This window comes from Trachemys scripta, chromosome 2 (assembly GCF_013100865.1).
Source record: "Trachemys scripta elegans isolate TJP31775 chromosome 2, CAS_Tse_1.0, whole genome shotgun sequence".
Lineage (NCBI taxonomy): Eukaryota > Metazoa > Chordata > Testudines > Emydidae > Trachemys > Trachemys scripta.
In genome coordinates this window covers 278,012,329-278,024,871 of record NC_048299.1, presented here as the reverse complement: position 1 = coordinate 278,024,871, position 12,543 = coordinate 278,012,329, and the positions used below count along the sequence as shown (strand labels likewise).

Genomic DNA, 12,543 nt, shown 5'->3' with positions numbered 1-12,543 from the left:
CTTCCCATAATTTTGTCTGCCTAGGATAACCTGGTCTATATTTTCCTGGGTCATCCGTTTACCCTTCCAGTCCTCTGGAATTTCCCCCGTGTTTGAAGTTTTGTTAAAAACATAAAAATAACAGAGCTCCCGGCCAATTCGGTTTAACATCCTCCTTAGTTACTGATAAAATTATCGCCATATATCGTCCTACTTCTTTCCAAGTACAGAACAGAAGTAGTTATTGAACACTTCTGCCTCTTTTGCATCAAGATTGAGAATTTTCCCATACTTGTCTATGCCATTGCTACGATTTCATTTGTTCCCAATATATTTAAAGAATTGTTTGTTGTTGTCTAACTGGCCATCGATTTTTTTTTATTGACATTTAGCTTCTTTTATCAATTACGTGCAATTTCTAATTGCTGGTTTGTACACTCTATCAGCTTACCCATTTATTTTTCTCCCATTTTTCTAAATTGCTGCTTTCACCTCCTTTTAAGCAGGATGGATTTGTAACGAAAGAGGCCTTGTTTCACGAATGCAGAATTGGGGAAGGAGGGGAAGAGGATTTGGATATATGAAAACACTTAGCGCTGAGTTTTCATTTGCAGTTTTACATGTAAAATGTTTACTCCCAGCGAATTTTGCTCATAATTTTTTTCAGCTTTGGGAAAAATCAGCCTTTTAAAGTGCCAAGTGTATAGGTTACAGGTCAGACTATATTCTGTTTGCAAATGAAATTAGCTAGGCAGCAGCACTTCAGAAAGGTCTGGTATTGAATCGATCCATCTTAGCTAGGACACGGTGTGACGTTGTGCAGTCTATATGGTTTTATAAAAACATAAGTGAATATAATGTAACTGTGATGTGCTTCATGCAAAAGGTCTCGTGAGGTATCATTACAAAGTTTATAATCTACTGAGCGTGATCATCCGATTTGTATAAATGTACCAGTCTTGTAACTAAAACTAGAAATATAAAATATAACTGAGGGCCTATTGTAATTATGTAAAGTGTGGGCCATTAATGATGGTTTGGAATCTTGATGACTCCCATTGTCTGCAGATGGCTGTATTTACCTGTGAGTCTTCCTGTATGTGTGTGTGCTGGCAAGTGAGTAATGAAGTCTTGCAGTGACATGTGATCATGTCACCTGAACTGGAATCCATCTTTAACCTGGTGCTTTTCCAGTGAGGGGGGGTGGAAACCCAGAGGGACAAAGGGTTCCCACCTTATGCAAAAGATGTATAAAGGGGTGGAAGAGAACAGAGAGGAGCCATCATGAAGAATCCCCTAGCTATCACCTGAGCTGGAACAAGAGCTGTACCAGGGGGAAGAATTGTGCCCAGGCCTGGAAGGTGTCCAGTCTGAGAAAAACTTACTGAAGCATCTCTGAGGGTGAGATTATCTGTATTCAGTTTGATTAGACATAGATTTGCGCATTTTATTTTATTTTGCTTGGTGACTTACTTTGTTCTGTCTGTTACTACTTGGAACCACTTAAATCCTACTGTCTGTATTTAATAAAATCACTTTTTATTTAGTAGGTAATTTACTCAGAGTATGTATTAATACCTGGGAGAGCAAACAACTGTGCATCTCTCTCTATCAGTGTTATAGAGGGCGAACAATTTATGAGTTTGCCCTGCATAAGCTTTATGCAGGGTAAAACAGATTTATCTGGGTTTAGACCCCATTGGGAGTTGGGCATCTGAGTGCTAGAGACAAACACACTTCTGTAAACTGTTTTCAGGTAAACTTGCAGCCTTGGGACAAGTGATTCAGACCCTGGGTCTGTGTTGCAGCAGACTGGAGTGTCTGGCTCAACAAGACAGGGTGCTGGAGTCCTGAGCTGGCAGGGAAAACAGGAGCAGGGGTAGTCTTTGCACATCGGGTAGTAGCTCACAAGGGGGTTTCTGTGATCCAACTCGTCACACACGGCACCTTCCATATATTGGTACAACCCCCCAGGGAATGGCCAACCATTCATTAAGGGTGAAATTTACCTTTGTGCAGAAAGTCAGCACAAGGCCAATGCACTGCTTAAAACAGAACAGTTTCTAGTTTGCATACTAGACTCTGCACAAGGGTGCATTTTGATCTCATTAAGAACATACCTTATATAACTATGAGAGTCTTGGTCAATCTGAGGAGTTATCAAATGTTTGCTTAGTTAATTCTTTGTACAGAGATATTAAAAATATGGTTTATTGCCAACCCCTTAATCGCTTCAATTACTTTGCTGAGCCAGTGGTATTTGAACAAGATGGGGAAAGGACTTTCATTGTTTAACTGTCTCAGGGTAGGTCTACACTTACCCGGTAGTTCGGCGGCAAGCAAATCGAACTTCTGGGTTCGACTTATCGCGTCTTGTCTGGACGAGAAGTCGAACCCGGAAGTGCTCGCCGTCGACTGCGGTACTCCAGCTCGGCGAGAGGAGTACGTGAAGTCGACGGGGGAGCCTGCCTGCCGCTTCTGGACCGAGTTAAGTTCGAACTAAGGTACTTGGAACTTCAGCTACCTTATTCACGTAGCTGAAGTTGCGTACCTTAGTTCGAATTGGGGGGTTAGTGTAGACCTGCCCTCAGTCAGTTTATTTATCCGTCAAACAAAACCTACTACACCATGCAACAAAACTGCATTTTATTTCAAACACACCATTCACTGGAGTGTCATTCCTCTTTTCTAAGAGGCTACAAAACAGATCATTTTAAGGCATATGGTTGTGTCTACAATGGGAACTTGTCCTAACTCCAACAGCTCATTTCCACCCACCCACATAGCTGTAAACCCTGCACCACCAACTAGTACAAATCACAGCTTTCCTTGACTACATTTTGGGTTTGCAGTGGTAGACAAGGCCAGAAGTCTTCAGTGCTAACCATTGGAGAACAAGGTCACATCCTTAAAGCTGTGGAAAAATAGCAATACTTTACTAAATGACTAAATTTCAGGTGATTTTAGGAGTCAAGTTTTGGTTTTCCATTAACTCAAAACTTCAAAATCTGAGATTTCATGGCCAACCTCTGCTCAGAAGGGATCTGTTTAATCTCAAAAACAGGCTCACCAAAGAATTACCAGTGGGAAAGGTGTTCAAACTGCTGAGCCAAACACTTCAGCGGCCTGAAAAAGAGCAACATCAGGGTGTTTTGCTTCCTAACTTGGCCCAGGTGCGCCTCATACTCCCCAACAAAGTAATTAAGTTGCCTGTGTTTTGCCTTGCATTCCTTCTAGCTCCCCCACTCTTTTTGACCTATGCTGGATTTGAAATGCCGATGTTAGGAGGAGTGGAACTACTTGCTGCCCACATTCTTGGATGCCCTATGAATGGCAGGTATCATCACTCCGATTCAGGATTTTGATAGACACAGCACACCCTGGCACATTCCTGCTGACATGGAACATTTCCCCTTGGTTTTATGAAGCAGGGTCATGCAGAAAAGGACACAGCAAGTCTTTTTAATTAGATGAGGCATAACATCCAGGAGCAACCTAGAGCTTCTCTATATGGCGGGGTACTGTGCACTATGGGGGTGTGATTTTGATATACCAATTAATGCGTAACACGTTAGTGTATGTGTAGACCCTGCTGGTGCATACTACAAGTTCCCCAGTGAGCAGCTGCAGGGTCTACACAGACCAATTAAAGCACAACATATTAGTATGCTTAGAAATCACTTCCCCATGTTGTGCATTTCCTCACCATGCAGAAGTGGAGGATGAGAAGTGGCCAGAAGTTGAAGCCACCAATAAAGCATTACCAGGTCAGCAGCACAGCACAGGGTTATGTTCTTCCTTTCTGGTTTCTAGTCATGCTGCAAAAGGCGGTAGGGAAAAAGCCCTAGCCACACGAACAGACTCATAATTAACAGGGAGAGTCTTATTTAGTCACCTTATCTATCCCCCAATTGACCAGTATAGGAAACAATGACAGAATATCCAGAATATACTCTTCCCCTCTCCAATACAGGTAGCCTAGTAACACCGAGTCACTAGTCTTTGTAAGCGAACAAACGGATACGTTTCTAGTGCACGTCACTGTCTCTTGCTAAAGAGGAGCATAATCAGTCTAAACTAAGAGGCAATTCAGAATGGTAGCACATAGGTGTTCAGTGCTCACTTGAAGAGGTTTTCTGCCCCAGCTCGCATTCTCATCTCCTTGTTGATCTGTTGGTTAATTCGTGCGCGGCGGTGCTGCAGTTTGCTGCGCTGGGTCTGGGCAAAGGGATCGCAGCCCTGCTAAGAGAAAAAAAGAGATGGTCACAACATATCCTGTTCAAACATGACATCTTCAAACTCAGAACAGCCTTGCTATCCCACCCTGCTATGCCACCAACCTCATCTGTTTCTTCTTCAAATCCGCCCTGGAGACCCATTGCTTCTGCACTGCCGACAAGCAGCAAGTCAACAGATAATAGTGTAAAACAAAAGCCTCTGCTATTCTTTCCTCCAGGTTTGATCATCTTCACTTTGTGTCAAAGTGCCAAGGACAATGACATGGCTTAATAAACAAGACACATGGTGTGAAGTGTAGTTTTAGTTCACAACATATCTACACAGCCGACATCAAAGCGCTGCGGCTCCAGCGCTGGGAGTGCTGTAATAAAACCACCTCCGCGAGGGGAATAGCTACCAGCACTGGGAGCACGGCTCCCAGCTCCGGAGCACTTAGAGAATTTTTTCACTTCGAGGTCCCAGAAGCAAAGACAAGGTTTTCATCTTGAGGCCAAAAGACCAAAAACATCAAGACACTCGATCACGGCCTTGGATAGACCAAGAGACTACCTACACTTGACCAGAGCTTGGAGAGCCGAGACTGCCACTTTACAGCGCTGAAGTTTGCATGGCTCAGGGCGGGTGTTTTTTCACACCCCTGAGCGAAAAAGTTTCAGCACAGTAAGAAGCAGTCTAGACAAGGCCTTACTTTCACAAGGGTGGGTTTGCTATCTGCTACCTACTGAATACTTCAGTCCTCCTCTTGCCTTTATCTGCATCATTCTTAGAGATCTGCATCTAACCCAGACGGCCGCTGAAATATTCCAGCTATCACTTAATTACAATCACTTGCTCCCCCTTAGCACTCCCTTCTACAATACTGAATGACACCACTTGCTCACCTCCGTTCCCTTGATATCAACACTAGCACTATATTTCAAATGCCTCATTCCTTTCAGCAAATGACAATAAATAGTAACACTGACGATCACCGCAGTAAGCCACCTACTGAGGTTATTCAGCGATTCAAGCGCTCTGGGAAACAACGGAGCCTTTTGAAAGTGTGTTAGTGTGGTCTGGTACCATTGTTGCTTAGATTGCCTGGATTACTAGGTGGATATCCAGGTAGTTTTAACAATATGGGATCTCCGGAGATAATATATGTTGTCTCCTTTACAGGACTTTATCAGATGGCCATAGCATGAAAGATTTAGGATGCCAGCCCTGGGAGCCTCAGATCACAGTAAATCTATAACTGCAGCCTGGACACTAGCATCCGGATTTTCCATGGGTGATGAGCTCCTGCTGAATTCAGAAGGATTTGAGCTTGCTCAGCAACTCTGAAAATCAGGGCATTACTTTTAAATGTAACCCATTTATCACTTTTATTCTCTCCTCCACTCCCTCCCCCCCCACACCCAAAAATTTCTTTGAGTCAGTTTCTTTATAGGCAGGGAATTGTTATGAGTTTAATCATCACTTTGGGGAAATAGTAAATATACATTATCTTGAAGTTTCACAAGGGGAGGGAAAGAAATATTAGCGGGTACTCCCAACAGAAACACTGTCAGGAGGAGGATCTCAGATTCCACAGTGACATAAAAGCTCTACCCACACAGAAAGATTGAATTGCTCCTCACACAATAGAAAATAAATGGTGAAATGTGCTCCCTAGGAGTGCCATGGACCTAAATAAAAAGCCTTTTTTGGAGGGGTCCAAGGCAGGGGAGTTGTGTTAAGATGGAGACCTGGATGTCTGCTATTCTTATGTTAATGTCAGATAATTTGCACCAACAAAACCACCCACGCCAGTTTACACATATAGGGTGAATTTCACCCCAGTGCAGCCAGCACAGGTCCTACTTCAGTTCTGCCTAGGGCAAGTGCTGGCCCCCAGCACTGGGAGTGGGGGGAATTCACTCAGAATTTCTCTTGTGAAGTTCTTTCAGAGCAACAGAATGGCCTTATTTCCAGCCGCCACAGACCCATGGCTTTAGAATAAAAGACTAACTCCTCCTCCTCTTTTCAGGCCTTCTCAAGACTCACTATAGCTCTGATTAGGTCAAAACCCAAAACAAAGGCACCACTTTTATTTATTTTTTAGCCACTGAGAGTAGCTTACATTAGCTTCTCATGTGGCATCAGCTTATTTCACTTGTCTTCTCCTGGTCACCACAGGGTGAGGATAGGGACAGGGCATCACTTCCTTGCCCTCACCTAGGTAGCAGGCTCTGGTGGGTAGGGAATCTGTGTTAGTCTGTGAGGTTCCATGCCTATCTGTAGACATGGACACATTTTCTACAGCACCCATCACGGTACCTGGGAATGTGCTTAGATGATAAAGTTAAATTTGCATGTAGAAGTCCCCAGTGGACTTCGTGAAGTCTTGTCTCTCCTCCTTGCTTAAAAGGAGGTACTGCTTGGGGAATATACTGATTATAGAATAGGTGATCATGTGCTTCATGCTGAGAGGAGGTAGTGGTCTTATAAATGCAGCCTAAGACTGCTATGTGGCCAACACAGCTGCAAGAAAGTCTCTAAACGAGAAACTACAGGCCTCAGCTTTGGTTCATGATATTGTTATGTAGGGGCCAATAAAAACCTAGTTCTTGATTGCAAAAGAGAACGTGGATTTGGAAACCTACCCTAGTTAAAAAAAAAGAAAGATGGACAGGAAATAAGTGCAACTTATTTAGGAGTGGAAAAAGAATGAGATCATATTTGTTTTGATTAATAACTGATGTGGGGGTGGGAAACGTAGCTTGTAAAAAGATTCCAGGTAATTTATAATCTACTGGGGACTAACTGTTCTGGATATTTTGAAATCATACAAAGAGACTGACTTGAGTGAGTGACTGGTATAAGCAGGGATGGACATTTGTGATTACTGTTTAGCAGCATTCAGCCTGCAGACTAACATAGCAGATGGCATGACCTCTGTTCCTCAGCTTCTAATACTCTGATCAGTGCTCAGATGTGACACAAAAATTAATCTATGCATGCATTACAAAGATTGGAGAAAGGCAGAGGGAGATCATGAACTTTCTGGAGGAATTAAATGAGTCACTGGGACTAAAAACTAGCTGACCCACAAACCTCAGGTGTAAGATGCTAAAAACAAATGAATAACCCCGAGGACGACTGTTTTAAGGAGCAAATATTGAACTCTCAAAAGGTCCACACCCATTTTGCAAACACTCTGCTTCTTCACCAAAGTGAATTTAATATAAGAGATTGAATCTTGCCATTTTTAGCAAGAATGAGGAATCTTGCAGCCACAGAGACCTATTCTGTGATTGTGCCAGTTATTCCAAGCTAAGGTGGAGCAGGCTGGGGGACCACAAAGGAGCATCTATCTAGGTGCTAGTCAAGTGGAGGAAAACAGAGTCACTAAGAACAGACAAGTAAGTCTCAATGACGATTTCCAAGAGAACCTGTTAAGAATCATCACAGCAGATTCAAGGAGACTAAAAGGTCTAAAAAAAATTGGTTCAGAAGGAATCTAAGACTCTTAGGGATCCCTTAAAATGGATATCATACTGCTACATTCATGAAAAATCCCATCCCTAACCACAAGAACTTTAACCAAATCCTTATGTACCTCTTTGAAGGGATAGAGGTGAGGCAAACAGAACACAGGTGGGGATGCTGACATATATACACACACGGCAAAGGAGACAGAGCTCTGAGAAGCAACAGATGTTTTCTTTGAGAGGATTTCCTCCCCAGCCGTATTTTAACATGATCACACACTGTAGCAGAGGCAGGTCTCCACATGGACAATGGCAACACTTAAAATCGTTTTATTGATTTGAGAGATGTACAGGAAATTCTCCTTTTAACCAGTAAAAGCTAAGCTAAAATACAGTAATGACTTTAATAATGTTTCCCCACCCAAATCAAGATCTTTACCTACACAACTTTATCTTTTAGGGTATCACAGCTTTGGCAAAGGTGAAAGTTGATAATTCCACAGGGGTAACAAGCAAAGAAGAGATGACACTAGATTTTGATAATCCCTCAGGCCAAATTTTTCAAAAATGACTAGTGATTTGGGTTTATCTATTTTTCAGTGCCCAATTTGGGACATCTTAAAGGAGCCAGATTCTCAAAACATGCCAAGCACCCCCACTCTTAATATCCAATCCCTTTAAGATGTCTCCAATTAAGCACCCAAAAACCTCAGTCTCTTTGGGAAACTCTGGCCTTCCTGTATACCTCCAGGAACATCCTAACCACAGACGTGAGATGAGGCAAGGCAGCATTAAACTTAATATTTTCATTATACAGCAGCCTGGGAAGTTGCCCTCTTTGGATTTGCCCACAATACTATTTAGTTTCCGATCAGACAGATGCACTGTGCTGCTCACAGTCATGAGTTTATAAAAGCAAGCATTAGAACAAGTGCTCTGTTCACTGCCTTTTTAGTTGAATATTACAATCTCACCATTTAAACAATCAACTTTCATGAGCTAGTTTTCAATTCCCACCCTCGCTCCTCAGCCAGTCAGAAAATGCAGTAAAATTGTACTGGAAAGACGGGTATTAAACTGGATCATGTAGCACAGGGTTATGGGAGGGGTGGCTTAAGCATAGGAATGCAAGTCAGGATCTTCAGACTTACTGCTTTTAGGAAATTCATTTGATCTCTCTGCCTCCTTTTCCTCCACCCACTGTAAAACTGAGTAACCCTCCCACCGCCCTGTGAGATACTTAGTAAAGCCTTTTGAAGATTAGAAGTGCTATCATACAGTATTATTACTGAACAGTTGTTAGAATGAGCACTATGCAACAGCTACAGTAGGTAGTAACTAAGATCTAGATTCTAGTCTTTAGCTGCTCTCGACATTTTAAAATGCAACTAATTTTAAACTGAAGGAAAGAAGGAAATTCAGCCAGCATTTTACCTCAAGACATTTTTACCTATAAGAAAACAAGCACATAATCTAAAATGAAGGTTCTTCCCATTTAAAGTGAGAGACCATCACAAGAATGAACAGAAGTTTAAGAGAATAGGTGCTTTTGAAAAATCTCACTTAAGTGAGGGTAGGTACGTAACTCCCATTGAAAGCTAAATGGGAGTTAGGCACCTAACTCAGTTAGGTACTTTTGGAAAAAATCTCTCCCATAGAGTGCATCTCCTCTGGTAGTCTGCACTCAAATGAACAAAGAACAGTTGCCTGTTTCTGCTGACCAGAGTCCCTGGAGATTTAAAAATGTAGTATAAAGAAAAACAAAAACTACACTACAGTTTTCAGTGAGGACATTTCTTCCAAAGCCAGTCAAGAGAGGGCACATGGGATGGCTTTTAAATTTAAGTAGGAATTTCCTTGCTTGATTATTTCCTGCATAACCTTAAGCCCAATCTCGAAACATAATGAGCAACTGTAATTAAATGAAGTTAGTAGTAACCTCTCAGGCCTTTACTGGATATTAAAGGCATTTCCGTGTGCAGTTGCTACAGTTGCACAAGTCACATTCTGAGTGAAATTCAAGGTTTAACTCAAGATTTCTTAGCCATCCTTTGCAGTGGATGTTAAAACAGGTAAGTAAACATACAGCATCTCCTCTGTCAACAGGTGTCCATAATCTTTGTTGCATGCACAAAACACTCAGAACGCAGCACGGATTGTATGTACGTAGAGTACAGCATGTTAAGAAAGCTATGGGAATGAATAAGGTATGGGTCATTAAGTTACACAAGTTGTGTCCAGCACTGAAGTTTATTGCCTCTGACAAACCAGGATTAGAGCCAGTATTATTCTAGCAAGTCCGTTCTAGGCCCAAAAAGCCTGCCAAACATTACATTCAGTGTCCAACACAAAAGGAAAACAAAGTGTTCTACAGAAATGTGCTAGAGCTGTTTCAGTGTTGTGAAAGAGTGAGAGGTTGGTCTCATGCAAAGTGGAGGGGACAAAAAATAGACGAGGCCCCTTACATGTCATCTGGTAATTCCTGCTGACTTAAGATAGGAGTACGTGGGGAAATTTACAAGTATAATTATACTGCTGTAGTTATACTTGTATAAATCCTCACGTGGACACTTATTCTATTACAGAAGCATCTACATAGGGAGATATACTAACAAGTAAGCCTGGCAAAAATCAGATTTTTTAAAAATAATTTTGATGGATAATATCAATGTTTACTTTTAACCATTTTTTATTGTTATCAATTTAAATGTTCACAGTTTGGGAACTTATGGGGGGGGGGAAATCAGACAACTTAATGACAGCAGATGTTGAGATTCAAAAAGTTAAAGCTTTGTAACCATCAAAGCACAAATTGTCATCACATCAAAATATACAAAATAAATATCCTTAAATCAAACTAATAAGTTCTCAATCAGCATTTTTCTTACTTTGCCTATCTGTAAATTTCTATTATTATTATTGATGGATATATTTTTCTGTCCATTTGGGCAAGGGGGTGGGGGCGCACGAAATCAACATTTACTGATAAAAATCTAATTGTTTGAAACCAAAGTATGCTGGTAACTTTCCTCATGCAGACAAGCCCTTATCAATGCTTTGTTTTGACACAGTTATCAAACACCACATTTTGCACCTTAATGCTTATGGATGCTTCTTAGACAACATTGATAGGTGTGCTTTCTGATACCACACCTAGGAGACTGGTGCTGACTAACCATGGCTCCAGCTGGAGCACAACTTTCAGAGGTGATGCTAATTAGTAGGCCTGAAGGAGTCTAAACTCCCACCTAACAGTTAAAGTATAAGGGAGCCAATGCTAGTACAACTCACAAAGAAGTTACAGGTGGAAGACTATAGCAATGAAAATTCTACTCATGTGACCCTCTGCCTGTGATTAATGTCAGTTTAACTCCAGGGTTGAGTCATACTAAGGGCACTTCTTCACTAGCAGCGTTCGGCAGCACTTTAATGTGGCTTGTGTAGTCGTGGCAGAGCACTGGGAGAGCCAGCTCTCCCAGCACTATATTAAAAAAAGCTCACCTCCATGAGGGAAATAGCTCCCAGCGCTGGTGCACTGTCACTTTACAGTGCTGAAACTTGTAGCGCTTAGGGGGGTGTTTTTTCCACACCCGAGTGAGAAAGTTGCAGCGCTGTAAAGTGCCAGTGTAGAGAAGCCCTATGAAATGATGCATAATGGAGAACAGGTTGCATGTTGAGAAGTGTGAAGATGCATGTAGATGTTGAGGGGAAAGCCAGATATACACTCCAGTAAAGGTTTAAAACTTTTACACTTCAGAAGTAACCTTTAATACATCCAGATGGGCATCTTCACATATCAGGGAGCGGCTGATGCTTTTGAACATTTGATCATTTTCTGGAGCAGTTCTCTCAATTCCTTCCCCTCTACCAATTAGGTATTTAGCAGCATGAAAACAGAATTAGCTATTCCTGAGACCTGTTCCTTACTTGAGGTCATAAGTTGCAAGTTTGCATCTATTTATTTATTTATTTGGTGTATGCAATCCAGTCGTTCTTATCAACAATGTTCAAGGCACAAAGATCTCCAGGAAGTTGAGACATTTTGCAGTCATCAACAACGTGTGCCATGGTTTGTGGCTGCCCACATTGACATAGTGAACTGTCTCTAAAACGCCACAGAAATTCCATGTTCACGCTCCTGAGCGACATTAGTTATACGAACACAAGTGGTAGTGTAGACATAGCCGCAGACAGTAAACGCTTTAGGGCACGGACTGTCTTTTTGTTTTGTGTCTGTACAGCACCTACCACAACAGGGTCCTGGTCCATGACTATGGTTCTTAGGCATTATAGTAATGCAGTGCATCAATAATAAGGGACCATTAAGTATTTCACTTCTAAGTTTAGGTTTGAATGCCGCCTGGGGCAACTGTGACTGATGATTGTTTGGTGCCTTACAATGTATGAACTGAGGTGAACTTGTACTAACTAGCTCATTTTCTGGTGTTCACATCTTGCGCGCACACACCCAAAAAAAAAAAAAAAGAAAAGAAAAAAAAAATCTTACTGGCAGTCACAGCAGAGATAAAAGACTGAATGATCCTATCCTCAGAGGCCATACATCCAGGAAAGGTTGAGGAGCCTTGGTGGGGCAGCATGTGGACAATTTATACTACTGCAGGTTTTGTTTTATGCTAACCACAAAGACTTGAATCTACAAGACTGCCAATTTAGCACCTCACACACAGTGAGTTACCACCACAGGGTAGCAAGTATCAGAGGGGTAGCCGTGTTAGTCTGAATCTGTAAAAAGCAACAGAGGGTCCTGTGGCACCTTTGAGACTAACAGAAGTACTGGGAGCATAAGCTTTCGTGGGTAAGAACCTCACTTTTTCAGATGCAAGAAGTGAGGTTCTTACCCACGAAAGCTTAT

At 41.9% G+C, this 12,543-nt stretch overlaps 1 protein-coding gene across 3 annotated transcripts in view; it reads right to left on the bottom strand.

Moving 5' to 3' along the window:
• RHPN1 (rhophilin Rho GTPase binding protein 1) overlaps positions 1 to 4,217 on the bottom strand; it is a 45,843-nt gene extending 41,626 nt beyond the window's left edge. For all 3 annotated transcript variants that reach the window (XM_034763716.1, XM_034763718.1, XM_034763719.1), the window contains exon 1: positions 4,103 to 4,217. In XM_034763716.1, coding sequence (XP_034619607.1) covers positions 4,103 to 4,137 — 35 coding nt within the window. In that variant the 5' untranslated portion in view covers positions 4,138 to 4,217. The remainder of the gene's footprint in view (positions 1 to 4,102) is intronic.
• Positions 4,218 to 12,543: the final 8,326 nt, after the last annotated feature.